At 46.9% G+C, this 27721-nt stretch overlaps 1 protein-coding gene across 1 annotated transcript; it reads right to left on the bottom strand.

The window, feature by feature from the left end:
- LOC135011498 (oocyte zinc finger protein XlCOF6.1-like) lies at positions 1–24928 on the bottom strand. Its single transcript, XM_063952465.1, has 6 exons — positions 24770–24928; positions 24224–24460; positions 11489–11644; positions 11103–11224; positions 10756–11054; positions 1–125 (listed from the first exon to the last, which is right to left on the bottom strand). Exons 1-6 carry the CDS (start codon positions 24926–24928, stop codon positions 1–3), a joined length of 1098 nt encoding a protein of 365 aa, XP_063808535.1.
- Positions 24929–27721: the final 2793 nt, after the last annotated feature.

Below are 27721 nucleotides of genomic sequence, written 5' to 3'. Positions count from 1 at the left end.
TTAAGAGCATTCCTCGATGAGAAGGAACCAGGATACATTCTGTTTGATTAGCCATTGTAGATCACTTGAAATGTTTAAATCTTCCCAAATCTTAAATACAATAGATGTGGCTGATGGTTTGTTAGCTAAAGGTTTTATACACTTTAAGATTGGAGTGTTTAGAAAAAAAAAATTCTGGCCAATCACTGTGCTTCTTCAATATTTAAATAAAATAACCTTGTGATAGTTAACTTTAAATAAAATAACCTTGTGAACTTTAAGTTTGGAATGAGTCACGGGGTTCAGAGGCGGAACTACCGGCAGTGCAAGCAGTGCACTGCACTGGGGCCCGCCTCTGTCCAGGGGCCCAAGCATGTAATGAGTCAAACTGACACATTACATGCCGCTGTGCGCTGTGGGCAACCGCTGCCCGCAGCGCACAGCCGCCCGGAGATGAGAGGAGCTGACTGTCCTCTCTCCCAGCTGAGCAGCGGTACAGACGGGGGAAGGAGGAGGAGGGAGGCTGAGAAGGGAGCCGCAGCTGCGCTTTGTTACTGGTGGAGGCGCTGCTGCTGCTGCCCCTCTGCTTCCCTATAGGCTGTCTTCCGAGTACAGCCTATAGGGAAGCAGAGGGGCAGCAGCAGCAGCGCCTCCACTAGTAACACAGCGCTGCTGCAGCTCCCTCCTTCACCTCCCTCCTCCTCCTTCTCTCCAGCCTGGGAATTGTCTCTGACGCTGCACCGAGGAGCCTAAGCCGGCGGAGAGGGTAAGCATAATCTTTCTTTCTTTCTTTCTTTCTTTCTTGTGCCTGCCTGCCGCAATGTGTAAAAATGGGGGACTACCTGCCGCACTGTGTAAAAAGGAGGGACTGCCTGCCGCAATGTGTAAAAAGGGGGGACTACCTGCCGCAATGTGTAAAAAGGGGGGACTGCCTGCCGCAATGTGTAAAAAGGGGGGACTACCTGCCGCAATGTGTAAAAAGGGGGGACTGCCTGCCGCAATGTGTAAAAAGGGGGGACTGCCTGCCGCAATGTGTAAAAAGGGGGGACTGCCTGCCGCAATGTGTAAAAAGGGGGGACTGCCTGCCACTATGTGTAAAAAGGGGTAATCTGCCCGACGCAATGTGTAAAAATGGGGGACTGCCTGCCACTATGTGTAAAAAGGGGAATCTGCCTGCCGTAATGTGTAAAAAAGGGGGACTGCCTGACGCTATGTGTAAAAAAGGGGGACTGCCTGACGCTATGTGTAAAAATGCGGAATCTGCCTGCTGCTATGTGTAAAAAGGAGGAATCTGCCTGCCGTAATGTGTAAAAATGGGGACGCTGTCTGCCGTAATGTGTAACAAGGGCACGCTGTCTGCCGTAATGTGTAAAAAGGGCACGCGGTCTGCCGTAATGTGTAACAAGGGCACGCTGTCTGCCGTAATGTGTAAAAAGGGCACGCTGTCTGCCGTAATGTGTAACAAGGGCACGCGGTCTGCCGTTATGTGTAAAAAGGGGTAATCTGCCCGACGCTATGTGTAAAAATGGGGAATCTGCCTGCCGTAATGTGTAAAAAAGGGGGGCTGCCTGACGCTATGTGTAAAAATGGGGAATCTGCCTGCTGCTATGTGTAAAAAGGAGGAATCTGCCTGCCGTAATGTGTGAAAATGGGGACGCTGTCTGCCGTAATGTGTAACAAGGGCACGCTGTCTGCCGCAATGTGTAACAAGGGCACGCTGTCTGCCGTAATGTGAAAAAAGGGCACGCTGTCTGCCGTAATGTGTAACAAGGGCACGCGGTCTGCCGTTATGTGTAAAAAGGGCACACTGTCTGCTGTTATGTGTAAAAAGGGCACGCTGTCTGCTGTAATGTGTAAAAAGAGGAATCTGTTCACTGTAAGGTGTAAAAGGGTCTCTACCTGGTGTAGTGGTGCTACTGTGCGGCGTAATTTGAATAATGGAGACTACTGTGTTGGTATTATTTTGTGGCCACACCCCTTCCCCACGAAGCCACACCACTATGTATTTTTGCGCACGCCTACGGCGCGCACTGCCCCTGGGGTGGACTTGGATGGGGGGGGGGGGACCAAAGCATTTTGTCGCACCTGTGCCCACCGCTTGCTTGTTCCGCCACTGACGGGGTTCATTGACAATGATTTATAGCAGACACTTTGACGCCAGTAACAAACTTTATATGAACCTGTATGATAAAGAGGCCTAAGTGCTTTCTTTAAATTTCATTGAATACTGTACTTATGATGTAGAAAAAATATAAGGTTTATTATGAAACATGGATAACAGAATTATGGGTAAAGGTGTGGGGGGCATTTTGGCAGTTGTAGTGCCACGGGCAAGGATGCTGGTCGCCTCCGCTAGATTAGCGGGTGACGGACTGGTGTGGGCGGCAGCGTCTAGTAGACGGCTGTGGATAGCGGGGTTGCGGTGGACCGTTGGAGGGAGGGTTGATGAAATGAATATAGGGGCGTGGTTGGCTAGGTGGACGATAGTGTCAGCTGTAGTCGAATGTCGATCATTTGTACTATCGAAGCGGAGTATAATCTGACAAACGTTGGTGTCGATGTATTGTGGTTCGATCTAATGTATTCCGCTGTTACAGTTGTAGATCATTTATTCAGTCAATTGTTACGTTTGTCGATCAGGTAATTTGTCGATGTATATTTTTGTCTATCTGATGTATGTCTGTGTCCGACTGTCTGACATATGTTTGGTCGATAAAAATTAATGTCGATCATATGCATTGATTGATCTAATGTGTAGTCTGTCGGGTAATGTGTCGATGATTTATTTTTCGATTATTTGTCCCGTCGATGCTAGTTTTTGTCGATCATGTTTGTGTCGATCTAACATATTATCTATTTATAGTCAGTCGATGTTTGTATTGTAGATTATGTGCCACGTAGATGTTTAATTATGTCGATCATATGTTTGTCGCACTATTGTTTTTCTTTTTTCGGATTTGCCGATGTGGTGATGCTGTCGATGAGTGCGATGTCGATCTTGGTATTCAGTCGATCATTTGATTGTCGATCATGTGTAGTTGTCGATCATTCGTTGTTCGATTAAGTGGTGTCGACCTTTGGATTGTCGATCTAGTGTAGGTAGATAAACTGACCGGATACCGACTTAATTAGTAGCTCAGTTATTTTGATCTAACCATCCGTGCTGAAGCCTGAATATCACTAAAACCTGCACTGTTGGTGTGCCTTGAGGACCGCGGTTGGGAATGCCTGTCCTAGTCTATAGAGGATGGTGGGGTCCACTTCAGTGCCATGGGGTATAGACGGTTCCGCAGGAGCCATGGGCACTTTAAGACTTTTCAAGGGTGTGAACTCGCTCCTCCCTCTATGCCCCTCCTCCAGACCTCAGTATAGGAACTGTGCCCAGGGAGACGGACATTTCGAGGAAAGGATTTACTTTTAAATTAATGGTGAGATTCATACCAGCTCACACCTCAACCATGCCGCACAACATGGCTTTCAACACAACACATGCCAACGGGCATGAACACTTTTGCAGCAACACAACACTTGTGTAACTACAAAACTAACAACTGCAGGTAAAGTACGCACTGGGTTGGGTGCCCAGCATCCTCAACGGACTAGGAGAAAAGGATTTACCGGTAGGTATTAAAATCCTGTTTCTTCATACGTCCTAGAGGATGCTGGGGTCCACTTCAGTACCATGGGGTTATACCAAATCTCCAGTACGGGTGGGAGAGTGCAGATGATCAAAAAGGGTTGAGATTACCTAAAGGATAAAAAAAAGGGGCAGACTAGATGGGCCAAGTGGTTCTTATCTGCCGTCAAACTCTATGATTCTATGTTTCTATGATGACCCTGCAGCACCGATTGACCAAACTTGAGGTCCTCATCGGCCAAGGTGTCAAACTTATAAAACTTTGCAAACGTGTTTGCCCCTGACCAAGTAGCTGCTCGGCAAAGCTGTAACGCCGAGATCACCCGGGCAGCCACCCAGGATGAGCCCACCTTTCTAGTAGAATGGGCATTTACCGACTTCGGTATCGGCAATCCTGCCGTGGAATGAGCGTGCTGAATCGTCCCTCTGATCCAGTGCGCAATGGTCTGCTTAGAAGCAGGACACCCAATCATGTTGGGAGCATACAGGACAAATAGAGCCTCAGTTTTTCGTATCCTAGCTGTTCTTGCGACATACATTTTCAAAGCTCTAACCACATCCAGAGACTTTGACACAGTGAAAGTGTCAGTAGCCACTGGCACCACAATAGGCTGGTTTATATGGAAAGACGAAACCACCTTCGGAAAAAATTGTTGGCGAGTTCTCCACTCTGCCCAATCTTCATGGAAGATCAGGTAAGGACTCTTGTGAGTCAAGGCCGCCAACTCAGACACCCGCCTTGCGGATGCCAAGGCCAAGAGCATTACCATTTTCCAAGTGAGAAACTTCAATTTTATCTCCTGCAGAGGTTCAAACCAATCTGATTGAAGGAACTGCAACCCCACATTAAGGTCCCAAGGTGCCACCGGAGACACAAATGGAGGTTGGATGTGCAGCATCCCTTTCACGACCGTCTGAACTTCTGGAAGGGAGGCCAATTGTTTTTGTAAGAAAACTAACAAGGCCAAAATCTGAACCTTGATTGAACCCAATCTTAGGCCCATATCCACACCTGCCTGCAGAAAATGGAGAAAACGTCCCAACTGAAACTCTTCCGTAGGAGCCTTCTTGGATTCACACCATGACACATATTTTCTCCAAATATGGTGGTAATGTTTAAACGTTACTCCTTTCCTGGCCTGAACAAGAGTGGGAATGACTTCCGTAGGAATCCCCTTTCGGGCTAGGAACCCGACGCTCAACAGCCATGCCGTCAAACGTAGCCACGGTAAGTCTTGATACATGCACAGCCCCTGCTGCAGCAGGTCCTCGTGAGGAGGAAGAGGCCGAGGATCATCCATGAGCAACTGCTGAAGATCTGGATACCAAGCCCTCCTTGGCCAGTCTGGGGCAATGAGGATTAGTCGAACCCTTGTTATTCTTATTATTTTGAGAACTTTTGGTATTAGTGGAAGAGGAGGGAAGACATATACCAACCAAAACACCAACTGGGTCATCAGTGCATCCACTGCTACTGCTTGAGGGTCTCTCGACCTGGAACAATATCTCTGAAGCTTCTTGTTGAGACGAGATGCCATCATGTCTACTTGAGGGACTCCCCAAAGACTTGTCACCTCTGCGAAGACTTCTTGGTGAAGGCCCCACTCCCCTGGTTGGAGATAGTGTCTGCTGAGGGAGTATGCTTCCCAGTTGTCCACTCCCGAATGAAAATTGCCGACAAAGCTCTTGCATGTCTTTCTGCCCAGAGGAGGATCTTTGTCACCTCTGCCATTGCCGCTCTGCTTTTCGTTCCGCCTTGATGGTTTATGTATGCGACTGCTGTTACATTGTCTGACTGGATCTGCACTGGCTGATCTTGTAGAAGGCCGTTGTAAATGGCTCTCAATTCCAGAACGTTTATGTGAAGACAGGATTCCTGACTTGACCATTTTCCTTGGAAACTCTTTCCTAGTGTGACTGCACCCCAGCCTTAGAGACTTGCATCTGTGGTTACTAGGACACAGTCCTGAATCTCGAACCTGCGACCCTCTAGTAGGTGAGAACAGTGCAGCCACCACAGGAGCGAAATCCTGGCTTCGGAGGACAGGATTATCCTCTGGTGCATGTGTAGGTGGGATCCGGATCACTTGTCTAACAGATCCCATTGGAATACTCTGGCATGGAATCTGGAAAACTGTATGGCCTCGTAGGCCGCTACCATCTTTCCCAACAACCAAATGCATTGATGTATCGACACTCTCGTCAGTTTCAAAACTTGTTTGACCATTTTCTGGATCTTTTTCAACTGGAAGAAATACCCGCTGAACTTCTGTGTCAAGTATCTTCCCTAGAAAAGACAATCTTGTCGTTGGTTCCAACTGCGACTTTGGAAAATTCAAAATCCAACCATGTTGTTGGAGCACTGACAGGGAGAGTGCAATATTCTGCACCAACCATTCCTTGGATCTCGCTTTTATCAGGAGTTCGTCCAGGTAAGGAATTATATTGACTCCTTGTTGTCGAAGGAGGACTATTATCTCTGCCATCACCTTCGTGAACACCCTCGGTGCCGTGGAGAGTCCGAACAGCAATGTCTGAAACTGGTAATGGCAATCCTGTACTGCGAACCTCAGATAAACCAGATGTGGAGGATAAATGGGAACATGTAAGTAGGCATCTTTTATGTCTACCGACACCATGACATCTCCTTCCTCCAGACTGGAAATCACTGCCCTCAGAGATTCCATCTTGAACTTGAACCTTTTCAGGTAGAGATTCAGAGATTTCAGGATTGGAATTGGTCTGACTGAGCCGTCCGGCTTCGGAACTACGAAGAGGCTTGACTAAAAACCTAATTTCTGTATTGCAGCCTTTACTACTTCTCTGGAAGAGAAGCTGGTAAGGTCGATTTGAAAAATTGGCATAGGGGGACGTCTTGAAACTCCAGCTTGTATCCATGGGCCCAGGCCAGATTGAGCCCAGATCTGACTGAAAAGTTTCAGATGTGCTCTCACCCGAGCGGACTCCCGCAAGGGAGACCCAGCATCATGCTGCAGATTTGGCAGAAGCAGGGGTGGACTCCTGCTCCTGCGATCCAGGAGACGCTGCTGACTTTTTTCCTCGTCCTCTCACTCTACCTGTAAAGAAGGGGGAACCTTTGGCCTTTTTGTATTTGTTGGGCCAAAAGGACTGCATCTGAGTGATGTCTTTTTCGCCGGTGCAGGAGCATAAGGCAAGAATGTCGACTTACCTTCGGTAGCCGCAGAGACCAACACATCCAGCCCATCTCCAAACAAGGCTTCACCTTTATACTGGAGAGCCTCCATATTTCTTTTGAATCTGCGCTTGCATTCCACGGCGAATCCACAACGCCCTCCGAGGCCGAGACTGCCATGGTAGCAGCTCTTGAACCAAAAAGACCAATATCCTTCAACCTAACTTTAGGAGAATCTCGTCTCTATTTATCGTATAAATTTCAGATGACAAGTTATCTGACCATTTTTCGATAGCCCTACTCACCCATGCGCAAGGAATGGTGGGCCTGAGCAGTGTACCATTGGCCACAGATTTTAACGTAGTCTCCAACTTGCAGTCTGCCGGCTCCATTAGTGAAGCCGTCCCAGGTGCAGGGAGAATCACCTTTTTTGTTAACCGTGACAGGGCACTGTCTAAAACAGGGGATGACTCCCACTTTGTCCTGTCCTCTGCCGGGAAAGGAAAAGCTACCTGAATCCTTTTGGGAATCTGAAATTTCTTTTCAGGGTTTGCCCAAATTCCCTCAAAGAGAGTATTTAGCTCGTGAGGAGGGAAGGCTAGATTCATTTTCTTTTCATTATAAAAATAAGCCTCCTGAGGTACAGGAGGGGCTTCAGTAACTTCCAAAACCTCCGTTATAGCAACAATAATATATTGAATGCTTTTTGACAATTTAGGATCTATTTACCTGGAATCACTAGTGTCGACACAGGAATCAGAACCCGTGTTGGTATCAGTTTGTACTATTTGTGCAAATGGTCTTTTATGTGACCCAGAGGGGTCGCCTGCAGATGAAAAAACAGAACCACTAAAAATCACATCTTCCACTGATTTTTTCGTTTTCTGCACGAGACTCAGACTTATTTAATCTCTTACTGATATGATTCACAGTATCACGTAATTCTTTCACCCATTCAGGCTCGTGGTGTGCCGGCAGTGCCACCACATTACAACTCTGTGTCCCTAAAATGGTTCCCTCAGGGGAAGAGCTCCCTGCCTCAGACATGTCACACACGTTCACAATACACCACAGACACTCCGAGACTTATAGGGGACAGACCCACAGTAAAATCTGTCAGAAGGACACAGACTTTTTGCTATTTATACTGGCGGGGGTAGGACTGTGCCTCAGCAACTTATGCCCCTTATCTGCTAGTTTTACTAGGTTTCATGCTGCCCAGTGCACTCCCCCACACCCTGCAGTGCCTGAGTGTGATGGGTAGCATGGCGCGCAGCATTCCCGCCCGCTGCGCAGTACCTTTTAGCCATCATGATGACTGAAGATCCTTTTCTTCTTACACTCACCTGTCTTCTGGCTCTGTGAGGGGGGTGGCGGCGAGCTGGGGGAGTGAGCAGAGAACCGCAGCTAGCTTTCATTACCCTTCAGGAGCTAGTGGTGTCCTGTCAGCCAGGAGCAGAGCCATGAAACTATACAGGAAGTTGGTTCCTACTTCTGCCCCCTAAGTGCCACGAAGCAGGGAGACTGTTGCCAGCAGTCCTCCCTGAAAATAAAAAACCTAATATGTCTTTCAGAGAAACTCAGTAGAGCTCCCCTGGAGTGCATCCAGTCTGCCTGGGCACATTTTCTAAACTGAGGTCTGGAGGAGGGGCATAGAGGGAGGAGCCAGTTCACACCCTTGAAAAGTCTTAAAGTGCCCATGGCTCCTACGGAACCATCTATACCCCATGGTACTGAAGTGGACCCCAGTATCCTCTAGGACGTATGAGAAAGTCCTAGGAGCTCCCCTAGCTGTGACCGGCTTCACTGGGCACATTTTCTAAACTGAGTCTGGTAGGGGCATAGAGGGAGAAGCCAGCCCACACTATTAAACTCTTAGTGCCCATGGCCCCTAAGAGACCCATCTATACCCCATGGTACTAAATGGAACCCCAGCATCCTCTCGGACGTAAGAGAAATAAAAAGACTTCACGGAAATCTTTTGTTTTTAAACAACTTTATTTCATATCTTTAATACACATTTTTTTGTCTAGCTATATGGGGAGGGCCGGGACCATTTTCCAGGGGCTGCGTGATGTCACATCTGCATTCATCTTTAACCCCCGATAAACTTCCAGAGTGCACATTATCTTTTCCTCATTTTTTGCAAGTTACTACAAATGATATGAGATCGGTAGCAGCACTACTTTCAGTATTATTACACAGAACACACATAAAGGCTGACACAGCAAATAACAGTAACACATACAAGGGATTAATTAGAAATAAGGAAGCATAATCATCATTAGGCCTAATTATCAACTGATTCTGTGCGGGACACATACACCTCTTTACTGCCTCCAGCAGCCCCTGGTACTGCACTGTGACCATCTGCCCTGTCTACCCCCACTACTGCCACTCGCCATGTCTCCCCCACTACTGCCACCCGCCCTGTCTCCCCCCACTAATGCCACCGCCCTGTCTCCTCCCCCTACTGCCACCCACTCTGTCTCCCCCCACTACTGCCACCCTCCCTGTCTCCCCCCACTACTGCCACCCTCCCTGTCTCCCCCACTACTGCCACCCACCCTGTCTCACTACTTCCACCCGCCCGGTCTCTTCCCACTACTGCCACCTGCCCTATCTCCCCCAACCTGTCTTTCCCCCACTACTGTCAACTACCTTGTCTCCCCTACTGTTCACCACCCTGTGCCCCCCCTCTTCCACCTCAGCACTGCTTGGTGACAATATTACCCACAGACAGTACTTCCGGCAGCCCCCGCTACAGCAATAGTGCCACCACCCTGTCTCCCCCCCCCCCCCCTGATATTTCAGAACTTCTTGGGGATTCTTGGTACTGGTGGTAACAGTCCTTCATCTGCAGACGGAAGAAACCAGGCAGTAAGGAGGCAGAAGCTGCTTCTGGTTCCATGGACCCTGGTCATGTAGGGATGGGAGAGTCAGTAAGATTATGTAAGTCATCATCTTACAGGCAGCCGGTGAAGGGAGAAGAGAATGGGTGTTATGTGGCAGGAACGGGCCGGTTAGATATGACTGGCTGCTGCATTCTGTACAAGCCACAAGTGGTGCAATTCTTTTGCTGGGAGACCCAGGTAGAGGACATTGCAGTAGTCTATGCATGATGATACAAGTGCATGTATGACTGTAGGTAGATCTTCTGAGGGAATAAAGTGCTGGAGTCTGGCTATGTTCCTCAGATGAGGATCTGATTGTGGATACCTGATATCTAAGTGTCACTCCACCATCCAGGACACCAAGATTCCACATGATCAGCATTTTGTAACTCTGAACCCACAAGCATAAGTCTGGTTGGTTTGCAAAGCTGAGCTGTAGCCCTGCCTTTTGTTGGTGAGCTTCTACCATAAGGACCTGTTTCACCAGGACTGAGTCACAGCCAACTGGCATCACCCACACATGGAGCTCAGCTAGACAACCATTTATGATTGGTACTGGGTTCTCAGTATCCGGAGCAAAAGACAAGTCATCTGCATAGCAGTGGTAGATAAGGGCATGACATCTGATTATATCACCCAGTTGTAGCATGTATATTGCAAAAAGCATAGGAGATAAGAACCTTGAAGAACAATGCATGGCAATGTTAAGTATACTCCAGAAGAGTACAATAGTTTCCAAGTGATGTCTATTGTGCTGATTTATTTCACAGAGGATGGAAATGGCCACTCACCTGTGTGATTTCGCTGATGTGTAACAAGTTGTGATTTCCGTATAAAACATTTCCCACACTCAGAGCAAGAAAATGGCTTCTCACCTGTGTGACTTCTCTGATGTGTAATAAGATATGATTTCTGTGCAAAATATTTCCCACACTCAGAACAGGAATATGGCTTCTCACCTGTGTGACTTCTCTGATGTGTAATAAGATATGATTTCTGTGCAAAATATTTCCCACACTCAGAACAGGAATATGGCTTCTCACCTGTGTGACTTCTCTGATGTATAACAAGATCTGATTTGTGTGCAAAACATTTCCCACACTCAGAACATGGAAATGGCTTCTCATCTGTGTGACTTCTGTGATGTTCAACAAGTACTGATTTCCGTGCAAAACATTTCCCACACTCAGAACATGAAAATGGCCTCTCACCTGTGTGACTTCTCTGATGTCTAACAAGATGCGATTTGTTTGTAAAACATTTCCTACACTCAGAACATGGAAATGGCCTTTCTCCTGTGTGACTTCCCTGATGTATAACCAGTTGTGATTTCTGGATAAAACATTTCCCACACTCAGAACATTGAAATGGCTTCTCACCTGTGTGAATTCTTTGATGTGTAACAAGATGTGATTTGTGTTGAAAACATTTCCCACACTCAGAACATGGAAATGGATTCTCACCTGTGTGACTTCGCAGATGTATAACAAGTAGTGATTTCCAGGAAAAACATTTCCCACACTCAGAGCAAGAAAACGGCTTCTCACCTGTGTGACTTCTCTGATGATTAACAAGATCTGATTTGATTGCAAAACATTTCCCACACTCAAAACATGGAAATGGCTTTGCACCTGTGTGACTTCTGTGATGTTTAACAAGGTCTGATTTATGTGCAAAACATTTCCCACACTCAGTACATGGAAATGGCTTCTCACCTGTGTGACTTTTCTGATGTATAACAAGTTCTGATTTCTGTGCAAAACATTTCCCACACTCAGAACATGGAAATGGCTTCTCACCTGTGTGACTTTGCTGATGTCTAACAAGATGTAATTTCCGTGCAAAACATTTCTCACACTCAGAACATGGAAATGGCTTCTCACCTGTGTGAATTTGCTGGTGTGTAACCAGATTTGATTTCCATGCAAAACATTTCTCACACTCAGAACATGGAAATGGCTTCTCACCTGTGTGTCTTCTCTGATGTGTAACAAGAGCTGATTTGCATGTAAAATATTTCCCACACTCAGAACATGGAAATGGCCTCTCACCTGCCTTAGCTGGCTGATGAAGCTTTGTGTTCTGTGTAAAACATTTGGCATCTATAGAACATGGAAACACTGTATCTACTGTTAGAGCTGTAACAGATGTACCAATATAAGCGTGATCAGGAGAACATTTCCCAGGATCAGGGGGATCAGCTGATAGACCTGGATGAATAATTGGGGTAATGGGGTTAGCTCCTGGATAATCCTGTCTACTGTCATTATCGGTTATTTCAGAATCCAGGGATAACATTAGATGTCCTTCTGAGATATTCCTGCTTGTGTGCCCCTCTGCTGGAAATAAAATACATTATGGAAATGTGTCAATTTCTGTAACAATATTAATCTTGTAAACAATAGGAGAAGACGACTCTCTGGGACACATTTAAATGTAAATGTGTGTGTATAATAAAACATAACTTTTAATGAAGGCTTTATAATATTATGTCTCAGACTATCATTGTGTCCACCCTTCTGAGAACACTCACAATAACAAATGTAATATTATAATAAGACTTAGATATATCTCTCTCTTGTACTGGCAACTAACCATGAAGTATAAAATAAGATTTTACTTACCGGTAAATCTATTTCTCGTAGTCCGTAGTGGATGCTGGGGATTCCGTAAGGACCATGGGGATAGACGGCTCCACAGGAGACATGGGCACTTTAAGAAAGAATTTAGGTTCTGGTGTGCACTGGCTCCTCTATGCCCCTCCTCCAGACCTCAGTTAGAGAAACTGTGCCCAGAAGAGCTGACAGTACAAGGAAAGGATTTTGATAATTCAGGGCAAGATTCATACCAGCCACACCAATCACACCGTATAACACGTGATAACAACCAGTTAACAGTATGACAAAAAACAGAGCATCAGGTCAAACCCAGATGCAACCATAACTCAACCCTTATTGAAACAATAACTATATACAAGTCTTGCAGAAAAGTCCGCACTTGGGACGGGCGCCCAGCATCCACTACAGACTACGAGAAATAGATTTACCGGTAGGTAAAATCTTATTTTCTCTAACGTCCTAGTGGATGCTGGGGACTCCGTAAGGACCATGGGGATTATACCAAAGCTCCCAAACGGGCGGGAGAGTGCAGATGACTCTGCAGCACCAATTGAGCAAACAAAAGGTCCTGCTCAGCCAGGGTATCAAACTTGTAGAACTTTGCAAAAGTATTTGAACCTGACCAAGTAGCCGCTTGGCAAAGTTGTAATGCAGAGACCCCTCGGGCAGCCGCCCAAGAAGAGCCCACCTTCCTAGTGGAATGGGCCTTAACTGATTTTGGCAGCGGTAATCCAGCCGCCAAATGAGCCTGCTGAATCGTGTTACAGATCCAGCGAGCAATAGTTTGCTTTGATGCAGGAGCACCCAGCTTGTTGGATGCATACAGGATAAACAACGACTCTGTTTTCCTGACCCTAGCCATTCTGGCTACATAAAGCTTCAAAGCCCTGACCACAACAAGCAACTCGGAATCCTCCAAGTCACTAGTAGCCACAGGCACGACAATAGGTTGATTCATATGAAAAGATGAAACCACTTTTGGCAGAAATTGTGGACGGGTCTGCAATTCTGCTCTATCCATATGGAAAACCAGATAGGGGCTTTTATGTGACAAAGCCGCCAACTCTGACACGCGCCTGGCCGAAGCCAAGGCTAATAGCATGACCACCTTCCACGCGAGATATTTCAACTCCACCAATTTAAGTGGTTCAAACCAGTGGGATTTCAAGAAGCCTAACACCACGTTAAGATCCCAAGGTGACACTGGAGGCACAAAAGGAGGCTGAATATGCAGCACTCCCTTTACAAACGTCTGGATTTCCGGTAGAGAAGCCAATTCCTTTTGAAAGAAAATGGATAGGGCCGAAATCTGGACTTTAATGGAGACCAATTTTAGGCCCAAATTCACTCCGGACTGTAGGAAGTGAAGGAAATGGCCCAGCTGGAATTCCTCCGTAGGAGCATTCCTGGCCTCACACCAAGAAACATATTTTCGCGATATTTGGTGATAATGTTTAGATGTCACGTCCTTCCTAGCCTTTATCAGCGTAGGAATGACCTCATCCGGAATGCCCTTTTCAGCTAGGATCCGGCATTCAACCGCCATGCCGTCAAACGCAGCCGCGGTAAGTCTTGGAACAGACAGGGCCCCTGTTGCAACAGATCCTGTCTTAGAGGAAGAGGCCACGGGTCCTCTGTGAGAATTTCCAGCAGATCCGGATACCAGGTCCTTCGTAGCCAATCTGGAACAATAAGAATTGTTCTCACTCCTCTTTTTCTTATTATTCTCAACACCTTGGGTATGAGAGGAAGAGGAGGAAACACATAGACCGACTGGAACACCCACGGTGTAACCAGGGCATCTACAGCTACCGCCTGAAGGTCTTTTGATCTGGCACAATACCTCTGTAGCTTTTTGTTGAGGCGGGACGCCATCATGTCTATCTTTGGCAGTCCCCACTGACTTGCAATCTGTGCGAAGACCTCCTGATGAAGTCCCTACTCCCAGGATCAGGGGGATCAGCTGATAGAGCTGGATGTATAATTGGGGTAATAGGATTAGCTCCTGGAGAATCCTGTATACTGTCATTATCTCTTATTTCACAATCCGGGGATAACATTAGATGTCCTTCTGAGATGTTCCTGCTTGTGTGTCCCTCTGCTGGAAATAAAATACATTATGGAAATGTGTCAATTTCTGTAACAATATTAATCTTGTAAACAATAGGAGAAGACGACTCTCTGGGACACTTAATTGTAAATGTGTGTGTATAATAAAACATAACTTTTAATGAAGGCTTTATAATATTGGCCCTCATTCCGAGTCGTTCGCTCGTTATTTTTCATCGCATCGCAGCGATTTTCCGTTTAGTGCGCATGCGCAAAGTAAATTTGCTATAAAGATAGTATTTTTACTCATGGCTTTTTCATCGCTCCGGCGATCGTAATGTGATTGACAGGAAATGGGTGTTACTGGGCGGAAACACGGCGTTTTATGGGTGCGTGGATAAAAACGCCACCGTTTCCGGAAAAAGCGCAGGAGTGGCCGGAGAAACGGGGGAGTGTCTGGGCGAACGCTGGGTGTGTTTATGACGTCAAACCAGGAACGACAAGCACTGAACTGATCGCAGATGCCGAGTAAGTGTGAAGCTACTCTGAAACTGCTAAGAAGTTTGTAATCGCAATATTGCGAATACATCGTTCGCAATTTTAAGAAGCTAAGATACACTCCCAGTAGGCGGCGGCTTAGCATGAGCAACTCTGCTAAAATCGCCTTGCGACCGATCAACTCGGAATGAGGGCCATTGTCTCAGACTATCATTGTGTCCACCCTTCTGAGAACACTCACAATAACAAATGTAATATTATAATAAGACTTAGATATATCTCTCTCTTGTACTGGCAACTAACCATGAAGTATAAAATAAGATTTTACTTACCGGTAAATCTATTTCTCGTAGTCCGTAGTGGATGCTGGGGATTCCGTAAGGACCATGGGGATAGACGGCTCCACAGGAGACATGGGCACGTTAAGAAAGAATTTAGGTTCTGGTGTGCACTGGCTCCTCCCTCTAAGCCCCTCCTCCAGACCTCAGTTAGAGAAACTGTGCCCAGAAGAGCTGACAGTACAAGGAAAGGATTTTGATAATTCAGGGCAAGATTCATACCAGCCACACCAATCACACCGTATAACACGTGATAACAACCAGTTAACAGTATGACAAAAAACAGAGCATCAGGTCAAACCCAGATGCAACCATAACTCAACCCTTATTGAAACAATAACTATATACAAGTCTTGCAGAAAAGTCCGCACTTGGGACGGGCGCCCAGCATCCACTACGGACTACGAGAAATAGATTTACCGGTAGGTAAAATCTTATTTTCTCTAACGTCCTAGTGGATGCTGGGTACTCCGTAAGGACCATGGGGATTATACCAAAGCTCCCAAACGGGCGGGAGAGTGCAGATGACTCTGCAGCACCGATTGAGCAAACAAAAGGTCCTGCTCAGCCAGGGTATCAAACTTGTAGAACTTTGCAAAAGTATTTGAACCTGACCAAGAAGCCGCTTGGCAAAATTGTAATGCAGAGACCCCTCGGGCAGCCGCCCAAGAAGAACCCACCTTCCTAGTGGAATGGGCCTTAACTGATTTTGGCAGCGGTAAGCCAGCCGCCAAATGAGCCTGCTGAATCGTGTTACAAATCCAACGAGCAGTAGTTTGCTTTGATGCAGGAGCACCCAGCTTGTTGGATGCATACAGGATAAACAACGACTCTGTTTTCCTGACCCTAGCCGTTCTGGCTACATAAACCTTCAAAGCCCTGACCACAACAAGCAACTCGGAATCCTCCAAGTCACTAGTAGCCACAGGCACGACAATAGGTTGATTTATATGAAAAGATGAAACCACTATTGGCAGAAATTTTGGACGGGTCCGCAATTCTGCTCTATCCATATGGAAAACCAGATAGGGGCTTTTATGTGACAAAGCCGCCAACTCTGACACGCGCCTGGCCGAAGCCAAGGCTAATAGCATGACCACCTTCCACGCGAGATATTTCAACTCCACCAATTTAAGTGGTTCAAACCAGTGGGATTTCAAGAAGCCTAACACCACGTTAAGATCCCAAGGTGACACTGGAGGCACAAAAGGAGGCTGAATATACAGCACTCCCTTTACAAACGTCTGGATTTCCGGTAGAGAAGCCAATTCCTTTTGAAAGAAAATGGATACGGCCGAAATCTGGACTTTAATGGAGACCAATTTTAGGCCCAAATTCACTCCGGACTGTAGGAAGTGAAGGAAATGGCCCAGCTGGAATTCCTCCGTAGGAGCATTCCTGGCCTCAGATACATATTTTCGCCATATTCGGTGATGTTTAGATGTCACGTCCTTCCTAGCCTTTATCAGCGTAGGAAGGACCTCATCCGGAATGCCCTTTTCAGCTAGGATCCGGCATTCAACTGCCATGCCGTCAAACGCAGCCGCTGTAAGTCTTGGAACAGACAGGGCCCCTGTTGCAACAGATCCTGTCTTAGAGGAAGAGGCCACGGGTCCTCTGTGAGCATTTCCAGCAGATCCGGATACCAGGTCCTTCGTAGCCAATCTGGAACAATAAGAATTGTTCTCACTCCTCTTTTTCTTATTATTCTCAACACCTTGGGTATGAGAGGAAGAGGAGGAAACATATAGACCGACTGGAACACCCACGGTGTAACCAGGGCATCTACAGCTACCGCCTGAGGGTCTTTTGATCTGGCGCAATACCTCTGTAGCTTTTTGTTGAGGCGGGACGCCATCATGTCTATCTGGGGCAGTCCCCACTGACTTGCAATCTGTGCGAAGACCTCCTGATGAAGTCCCTACTCTCTTGGGTGGAGGTCGTGTCTGCTGAGGAAGTCTGCTTCCCAGTTGTCCACTCCCGGGATGAACACCGCCGACAGTGCGCTTACGTGATTCTCCGCCCAGCGAAGAATTCTGGAGGCTTCCACCATCGCCACTCTGCTCCTTGTGCTGCCTTATCGGTTTACATGCGCTACTGCGGTGATGTTGTCTGACTGAATCAGAACCGGTTGGTCGCGAAGCAAGTTCTCCGCTTGACGCAGGGCGTTGTATATGGCCCTTAGTTCCAGGATGTTGATGTGAAGGCAAGTCTCTTGACTTGACCACAGCCCTTGGAAATTTCTTCCCTGTGTGACTGCTCCCCACCCTCGGAGGCTTGCTTCCGTGGTCACCAGGACCTAGTCTTGAATGCTGAATCTGCAGCCCTCCAGAAGGCGAGCACTCTGCAGCCACCACAGGAGTGACACCCTGGCCCTGGGGGATAGGGTGATTAACCGATGCATCCGATGATGTGATCCGGACCACTTGTCCAGTAAGTCCCAATGTAAGGTCCTCGTATGGAACCTGCCGAAGGGAATGGCCTCGAATTATGCCACCATCCTTCCCAGGACTTGAGTGCAGTGATGCACTGACACCTGTTTTGATTTTAATAGATTCCTGACCAGTGTCAGGAGCTCCTGAGCTCTCTCTATCAGAAGATAACCCTTTTCTGGTCTGTATCTAAGATCATGCCTAGGAGAAGCAGATGAGCTGTAAGAACCCACTGCGACTTTGGAATATATAGAATCCAGCCGTGTTGCCGTTTCACTTCCAGAGAAAGTGTTCAGCAACTGCTCTCTTGATCTCGCTTTTATGAGATCGTCCAAGTACGTGATAATAGTGACACCTTGCTTCCGCAGGAGCAACATCATTTCCGCCATTACCTTGGTGAATAGTCTCAAGGCCGTGGAGAGACAAAAAACGGCAACGTCTGAAATCGGTAATGACCATCCCGTACCGCAATTCTGAGGTACGCCCTGATGAGGTGGATAAATGGGGACAAGAAGGTGTGCATCCTTTATGTCCCGAGTCACCATTAAATCTCCCCCTTTCAGGCTTGCAATAACCGCTCTTAGCGATTCCATCTTGAACTTGAAACCTTTCAGGTATATGTTCAGGGATTTTAAATTGAATATGGGTCCGACCGAACCACCTGGTTTTGGGACTACAACCTGGTCGAAAAACAATCCCCTCCTTGTTGAAGGAGGTGAACCTTGACCACCACCTGTTGAAGATACAATTTGTGAATTGCAGTTAACACTGTTTTCCTCTCGTGGGGGGAAGCCGGCAGGGTCGTCGGTAAGGGGGCATCTTCTCAAAGTCCAGCTTGTATCCCTGAGACACAATATCTATTGCCCAGGGATCAAACAGGGAGCGAACCCACTTGTGGCTGAACTTACGAAGGCGTGCCCCCACCGGGCCTAGCACCGCCTGTGGAGCCCCAGCGACATGCAGTGGATTTTTGTAGAGGCCGGGGAGGACTTCTGTTTTCTCTGCCCCGCCTCTGGCAAGAAAGGACGCATCTCGGACTTTCTTGTTTCTTTATTAGAAAAGCTGCATTTGATAATGTCGTGCTTTTCTAGGCTGTGCAGGGATATAAGGCAACATATCAGAATTACCAGCTATAGCTGTGGAGACCAGGCCCGAGAACCCTTCTCCACACAATCCTCAGCCTTCCATATGCCTCTTAAGTCGGCATTATCTGTCTATTGCATATTGTACAGGACACGTCAAGCAGAGATCGACATAGCTGTGGCTCTAGGACCCAGTATACTCATGTCTCTATGGGCATGTTTTATATATACACATCTCTCTTAAGACAGCATCTTTAATATATATATATATATATATATATATATCTCTATATATATACATACATACTAGGGTCTCTATCTCTGCTGATAAGGAACCCGTCTACGCTGCCACAGCGCTATAAACCCATGCCGACACAATCGCCGGTCTGAGTAGTGTACCAGAATGTGCACGCTATCTGCAGGATCCCTGAGAATAGCTGTAACATCAGGGCTGCCTTTTGTGACACCCTAGAGGAAGATTCCCATCGTATCCTGGCCCTAGTGGGGAAAGGATATTGCCCGAGAATTCTTTGTGGGAACTTACAGTCTCTTGTCTGGAGATTCCCGCTCTTTTTCCTCATGAGAGGAGGGAAATTTACCTCAGCTTTCTTCCCCTTACAGCTGTGTACCCTTGTGACAGGGACAATGAGTCATCAGTGATATGCAAATCATCTTTTATTACAATTATCATATATTGAATACCTTTCAGCCATCTTGGCTGTAACTTTGCATTATCGTAGTCGACACTGGAGTCAAACTCCGTGTCGATACCAGTGTTTATTATTTTGGATAGTGAGCATTGTGAGACTCTGAAGGTCTCTGCGACATAGGGACAGACATGGGTAGATTCCCTGTCTGTTCTCTAATCTTTTGTGCAATAAATTCACCTCAGCACTTACACATATCCAAACCGGTGTCGGTGTTGTAGACGGAGACACCCTCACACACACATATTTGCTCCATCTCCTCCTTAGGGGAGCCTTTTACCTCAGACATGTCGACACACACGTACCGACACACCACACACACAGGAGATGCTCTATTTGAAGACAGTTCCCCCACAAGGCCCTTTGGAGAGACAGAGAGAGAGTATGCCAGCACACACCCCAGCGCTATATGTCCCAGGAATCACACAGTAACTTAGTGTTAACCCTGTAGCTGCTGTATATATTGTTTTTACGCCAATTTTATGTGCCCCCCCCTCTCTTTTTCACCCTCTCTATCGTGCAGGGGAGAGCCTCAGCGGATCTGTGGAGAAAAAATGGCGCTGGAGAGTGCTGAGGAAGAAGGCCCCACCCCCTCAGCGGCGGGCTTCTGTCCCGCAATTTTGTGTAAAATTTATGGCGGGGGCTCATGCATATAAGTGTCCAACTGTATATATGCTGCTTTTGCCAGGAGGTACCCAATTGCTGCCCAGGGCGCCCCCCCCCTGCGCCCTGCACCCTACAGTGACCGGAGTGTGTGGGTGTAATGTGGGAGCAATGGCGCACAGCTGCAGTGCTGTGCGCTACCTCATGTGAAGACAGGAGTCTTCTGCCGCCGATTTCGATGTCTTCTTGCTTCTGCCGGTCTTCTGTACTTCTGGCTCTGCGAGGGGGACGGCGGCGCGGCTTCGGGAACGGACGATCAAGGTTAGGTACTTGTGTTCGATCCCTCTGGAGCTAATGGTGTCCAGTAGCCTAAGAAGCGCAACCTAGCTGCAGTTAGGTAGGTTCGCTTCTCTCCCCTCAGTCCCACGTAGTAGTGAGTCTGTTGCCAGCAGAAGCTCACTGAAAATAAAAAACCTAACAAATACTTTCTTTTTCTAGCAGGCTCAGGAGAGCCCACTAGGAGCACCCAGCTCTGGCCGGGCACAGATTCTAACTGAGGTCTGGAGGAGGGGCATAGAGGGAGGAGCAGGTGCACACCAGATAGTAGCTAATCTTTCTTTAGAGTGCCCAGTCTCCTGCGGAGCCCGTCTATTCCCCATGGTCCTTACGAAGTCCCCAGCATCCACTAGGACGTTAGAGAAAAAAGGAAATTTGTAAGTGACCCCAAACTTTTGAACGGTAGTGTATGATCCGGTGCATCTGAAGATGTGTACCGGACTACTAGCTCAGGAGATCCAATTAAAATGTTCTGGCGTGGAACCTTCCATACTGGATCGCCTCGTATGCGGTTACCATCTTTCCCAACAATCTTATGCAAAGATGGATATAGATCCGATTCGGTCGTAGAACCGCTCGGACCACATCCTGGACCGTCCTTGCCTCGACCTCTAGGAGGAATACTTTCTGACCCACTGCATTGAGAAACATTCCCAGGAATAGGAGCCGCTGAGTAGGCTCCAGGTGGGATCCACCCATGATGTGACAGAAGCTGAATAGTGTGGCCTATATTGAGCAATAGAAGCTCCCTGGATCTAGCCTTTATCAAGAGATCGTCTAGGTAAGGGACAATACTGATCCCCTGGACTCGGAGCTGGATCATATCTGCCATCATCTTTGTGAAGACCCTCAGAGCTGTGGACAGGCCGAAGGGTAGCGCCTGGCACTCGTAGTGATCGTTCAGCAGGGCAAACCATAGGCAAGCCTGGTGAGGTGGCCAAATAAGGATATTGAGATAAGCGTCCTTTATATCCAACGAAACCATGAACTCCTGTTCTTCTACACCTGCAATCACTGCTCGCAAGGATTCCATCTTGATCTTGAAAACCTTTTAGCAAGGGTTCAAGGATTTTCGATTCAAAATGGGCCTTACCGAACCGTCCGGTTTTGGTACCACAAACAGGATGGAGTAGTAACCCTTTCCCTGTTGTTGTAGCGGCACTGGAGCAATGACTTGGGACTGGACCAACTTTAGGATGGCCTGTTGCAGCGTAACTCATGTATCCTCCAAAACTGGTAAGCTTGATTTGAAAAATCGTTCGGGAGGAGCAATGTTTAACTCCAGCTTGTAGCCTGAGCAATGAGATCCTTTACCCAGGCATCCTAGTAGGAGCTTTCACAGATGTGGCTGAAGTGATGCAATCGAGCTCCCACCTCGAGATCCCATCAGGGTGGGGAGGGGGGGGGGGGGGCACCATCATGCTGAGACCCTAGTGGAAGCTGAAGTGGTGCTTTGTTCCCGGGAACCTGCGGTGCCTGTTTTTTTTGTCGTGCCTTTCGCCGTGTTTGAGGTGCATCTGGCTCTTGATCTGAACCTGGCAGTCCGAAAGGACTGGGTAGACAGCCCTGGGTAGGAATGCCTAGCCGGTGGGGCCCCAGAGGGGAAAAACGTGAATTTCCCAGCAGTAACCTTTGAAATTTCCCTGAGAAAGGAAGAGACCCCACACTGCTCTTGGAATCTGCGTCCGCTATCCACTGACGCAGCCACAAAGCTCTGCGCATTGATACTACCATGGCAGTAGTCCTAGCGCTAATAGCACCTATCTCCATGAGAGAGTCACACAAGACGCGTGCACTGATTGTGCTTTATGAGAGTCACTGTAATTACCAGGGACATATCTCCTGCAAGGACCTCTTGAATTTGACCCATCCATGTGTGAATCTACATGCGTCATCCAGCAACCCGCTTTCACAGGTCTTTGTGATGCACCAGCTATAGGATTTTAATTACCTACCGGCAAATCCTTTTCTCGTAGTCCGTAGAGGATACTGGGGTTCCATTTCGTACCATGGGGTATAGACGGGTCCACTAGGAGCCAAGGGCACTTTAAGAATTTAATAGTGTGGGCTAGCTCCTCCCTCTATGCCCCTCCTACCAGACTCAGTCTAGAAACTGTGCCCGGAGGAGACGGACATACTTCGAAAGAAGGATATATAAGGACAGTGGTGAGATTGGAACCAGCACACACATAACAAGAGGAAAGCCATGCTAACCACACTTGAACAGGAACAGCAACAGCTGAACCAACAATACTGTAACAAAGCAGGAAAACACAAAGCACTGGGCAGGCGCCCAGTATCCTCTATGGACTACGAGAAAAGGATATACCGGTAGGTAATTAAATATACGTTATAGTAAGAACTTACCGTTGATAACGGTATTTCTCCTGTGTCCACAGGTTTCCACAGGATAACATTGGGATATGCTGGAGCGAAAGCGGATTGGCACCAAACGATCACGAGCTTTCTGGCCTCCCAGGATGCACCGGGCTCGTACATATAATTCCGCCCACTGACTCCGTCAAATCAGTTGTTTCCAAAGCATTTAGGAAGGAGCATAATGTTTATTAACAGTTTCTTATATAGCGCAGCATATTCCGTTGCGCTTTACAATTAGAACAACAGTAATAGAACAAAACTGGGTAAAAACAGACAGACATAGAGGTAGGAAGGCCCTGCTTGCAAGATTACAATCTATAGTTTGAACCCTATTCAGGCGAGAAGAACACACATGCACACCCTTCCATGCAAGAGGGAAGAGGTTAGTGAGTATAAAGATTCTCAAATCAGGTGCGTCAGGGTGGGATCCCTGTGGAAACCTGTGGACATAGGAGAAATACCATTATCAACGGTAAGTTTTTACCATAACGTATATTTCTCCGAAAAGGTCCACAGGTATTCCACAGGATAACATTGGGACTTCCCAAAGCAATTTTTAGTGGTGGGGACGCTCCTGATTAGATAGAACCTTTCTCCCGAATTCAGCATGAGAGGCAAAAGTATCCAAAGCATAATGTCTAATGAATGTTTTAATGGAAGACCATGTGGCTGCCTTACATATCTGTTCTACTGAAGCACCATGTTGTCCTGCCCATGAAGGACCTACCTTACGTGTAGAGTGAGCAGAGACTTTAGCCGGAACAGGGAGATCAGCTCGAGAGTATGCTTCTGAAATCGTCATTCAAAGCCATCTTGCCAGCCTCTGTTTACTAGCAGGCCATCCTCTCTTGTGAAATCCGTAGAGAATGAAGAGAGAATCTGTCTTTCTGATGGCACTGGTACGATCTACGTAGATTCTTAATGCACGGACTATGTCCAGCGACGCTTCTCCCGCAGACAGTCCCGATACCTGAAAAGCCGGGACTACAATTTCTTTGTTAAGGTGAAACTTCGAGACCACCTTCGGAAGATAACCAGACTTAGTTCTGAGAACGGCTTTATCTGGAAAAAAGATCAGAAAAGGAGACTTACATGACCGCGCTCCTAAATTTGATACTCATCTAACTGATGCCGTAGTCAGTAGAAAGAGTACTTTAGCTGTCAACCATTTGAGATCCACTTTTTTAAGTGGTTCAAACGGAGCTTTGAGGACCAGACTTAAATCCCAAGGTACTGCAGGGTTGAATGCGCAGCATTCCCTGGAAAAAATGACGCACATCCTGTAAAGTGGCAATTTTCTTTTGAAACCATACAGTCAATGCTGAAACTTGAACTCTCAAAGAAGCCACCTTCAAACCCTTATCCATTCCTGCCTGAAGGAAATCTAAGACTCTGGATACTCTGAAAGATTTTGGATCTATACTTCTTTCACTGCACCAACGAATATAGGTTTGCCATAATCGGTGATAAATGCGAGCAGAGGAAGGTTTCCTTGCTCTGAGCATAGTTTGAATTACCTGTTGTGAAAAACCTCTTGACTTCAGGATAAAGGTTTCAACAGCCGTGCTGTCAAAGACCGCCGATCCAGATGCCTGTGATAACAAGGACCCTGCATCAGTAGATCTGGACGTTGAGGGAGCAGAATTGGAGCATTCATCGACATCCTCAGCAGATCTATGTACCAATGCCTTCTGGGCCAAACCGGTGCTATTAGGATCACGGCACTCTTTGCTTGTCTTATTTTCCTCACCACCCTGGGTAACAGGGTGATCGGAGGAAACACACAAGCCAGATGAAAGTCACATTTCACCGACAGTGCGTCCGCAATGATCGCTCCGGGGTCTCTTGTTCTTGACCCGTATGCCGGTACTGGTTCAGATGGGACGCCATGAGATCTCTCTCTGGCAAACCCCACTTGTCCTCTAGAGTCTGAAATACTTCCGGGTGTAGAGCCCATTCGGTTGCTTGAATGGTGTGTCGACTGAGAAAGTCCGCTTCCCAGTTTAGAACTCCTGGAATAAACACTGCGGACAATGCTGGAAGATACTAAAGTGGGCACATACTAAAGTGGGCAGAACTCCTTCTTTGCTCTTTGGCTGCGAGTTCCTCCCTGATGGTTGGAGGTACGCAACTGCATTGTTTGAGCGGATCTGGACTGGTTTTCCTTGCAGAATGTCCTTTGCCTGAATCAGTGCCATGTATATGGCCCGAAGTTCCACCATATTTATAGGCAGGCAACTTTCTTCTGTGGGCCATTGTCCCTGGAACCATCATTTTCCGGACACTGCTCCCCAGCCCTGAAGACTGGCATCCGTTGTCAGGATCTCCCAATCTGATATCCAAAAAGGTCTCCCCTTGTCTAGATGGGATGTCTGTAGCCACCAGGCTAAAGACCGTTTTACCTTTACTGGAAGTACCATCATTTGTGTTTTTTATGTCTGATGTATTCCATTCCAAAGGTCTTGAGTGGAATTGTCCATATTCCACCATGCCGAATGTTGACACCATCAACCCCATCACTCGCATTGCCATGTGAACTGATATTGTTTGACTGTGTATTAATTCCTGAGTCATTAACTGCACCTTGGATAACTTTTCCACAGGTAAAAATGTTTTCTGCAGACTTGAATCCAATACAGCCCCTAAGTGAATCATCCGTTGTGATGGAATCAGAGACGACTTTGCCCAATTTATGAGCCATCCGTGTTTCTGTAGACAAGTTATTGTCTGTTGGAGATGGCTCAAGAGCAATTCCTGGGATTGTGCCAGGATTAAAAGCTAGTTGAGGTACGGAAAAATTCTTATACCCTGCTTGCGGAGATAAGCGGCCATAACCACCATAATCTTGGTAAACACTTTGGGGGCTGTGGCTAACCCAAAGGGTAATGCCTGGAATTGAAAATGTTGCTGGAGGATAGGAAACCTGAGATAACACTGATGGGACAATGCTATCGGCACATGCAGGTAACCATCCTGTATATCCAGAGATACCATGTAATCCCTTGGTTCCATGGCCAAAACTATGGAACGCAACGTTTCCATGTGGAACCTTGGGACCCAAATGTATTTGTTTAACATTTTGAGATTGAGAATTGGCCGGAATGACCCATTTGGCTTCTGGACCAAAAATAGGTTGGAGTAAAACCCCTGCCTCCGTTGTGCCGGGGGTACTGGAATAATTACCCCGGACTGAAGCAATTTCTGTACTGCTTTTTGCAGGTCCCTGGCTTTCGCCTCTATATGAGACGGGCTGGTGCAAAAAAACCTTTGAGGATGCTGCTGCTTGAAAGGGAAAACATAACCCTGAGATACCACTTCTTGCACCCTGGCGTCTGTTGTCGACTGCTGCCATATGTGTGCAAACAGAAGAAGACGGCCCCCTACCTTGGAGTCCCCCAAGTGGAGGCCCGCACTATCAGGCTGATGGTTTATGTTCTGGTTTGGAAGCTGGCCCTCTAGTGGCCCACTGCCTCTTTGCTTTACCAGACTTATTGTACTGGGTTTGCTTTGATTCATTTTTACCTTTTGTTTTACCCTGCCACTGAAATGGCCGAAATCTCAAACCCTTAGGCTTAGGGTTATAACCGGCATGAAACCTGACCTTCTTGGATTCAGCTTCTGACTCCAGAATGTCCGTCAGTTCCTTACCAAAAAGAATGTTTCCAACAAAAGGCAAAGCTTCCAGAAACTTTTTGGATTCTGAATTAGCTTTCCATGTACGTGGCCAAATTGCTCTGCGAGCAGCTACTGTTAAGGCTGAAGCTTTGGAAGCAATCGTACCCATATCCATTGCTGCTTCTTCTAGGAATAGTGCAGCCTGTTTCATATGGGCTATATGGGACTCCTGCTCCCTAGTAGGTGCTGAGAGCCCATTTTCCAGTTCTTCAGCCCATTCAACTACCTCTTTTGCCATCTAAGCTGAGGCCAAAGCCGGCCTTATGACTGCCCCTGACAGAGAAAATATGTTTTTCAAAAAAACCATCAACTCTTCTGTCTGTGACATCATTTAATGATGTAGATGGCAAAGGTAAAATAGATTTTCGCACTAGTCGAATGACATGCGTATCTACCTTAGGAGGCACTTCTCTTTTTAAACAGTCCCCAGTTGGAAAAGGGTAGTAAGAATCCCATTTTTTGGGAATTCTATATCTCCTATTGGGCGTAGCCCAAGGTTCCTCCATGATTTCCGTCAGTTCCTCTGACCCTGGAAACTCAACCCTCACTGTTTTGGGACGTTTAAACACAGGTGCTTTAGTTTTAATTATTGGCTCAGCTGAATCTTCTAGAGACAGAATATCCTTTATTGCTCCAATTAACTCAGCTATATCTTCATCTGTTGTATCATCCTGTGTAGCTTGCGAATTGGATGATATATTTACCTTTGGTTTATCAGCTTGTTGACTTGTAGAAGCTGTTGGGGCTATACCATATGATGGGAGCTGCATGTATGTGTTAATAGTGTACCCTATTCCTGCGGTTGGAGCTGCACGGACCAACCTGTCAGCTATACTAGATAGGATTTGTGCAAACATGGCCCAAGGTGGATCTACTTGTTGTTGAACAGGGATCTGCCTTGTAATCTGCTGAAATGCAAAACAATTTGGACGTAACCCCTCCTCATTTGCCAAAGAGTTATTAACCCCACCTTGCAGGATAAACATGTTTTGAGTGTTGGTGTTACTGTTAATGTAACCTCGTCACCTTTGCCGCTCTTAGACATGATAAATAATCAGCTTTTCCACATTTACTACACAATCTGTGACTGAAAACACTTTATATGCATAAGTGATATCAATCTGACCCCAACCCAAGCACCAGCATTGAGGTTCAGAAGAAAACACTGACAAACATATATAAAGTCAGCAATCACACTAGCAGTCAGTCACGTTATATATTAGTCATATATTTGTCATATGAGCATATTATCAACTACGAACACATTTCAAGTATGTAGGCATACATTTACGGTTTACTGTCCTATGCTGTCCTTAATGTATTCAGACGCAATTGCAGAT

The sequence above is a fragment of the Pseudophryne corroboree genome, unplaced genomic scaffold, assembly GCF_028390025.1.
Source record: "Pseudophryne corroboree isolate aPseCor3 unplaced genomic scaffold, aPseCor3.hap2 scaffold_2470, whole genome shotgun sequence".
Classification (NCBI taxonomy): Eukaryota; Metazoa; Chordata; class Amphibia; order Anura; family Myobatrachidae; genus Pseudophryne; species Pseudophryne corroboree.
The sequence above is the reverse complement of the archived record's forward strand: the minus strand, read 5'-3'. Positions and strand labels throughout refer to the sequence as shown.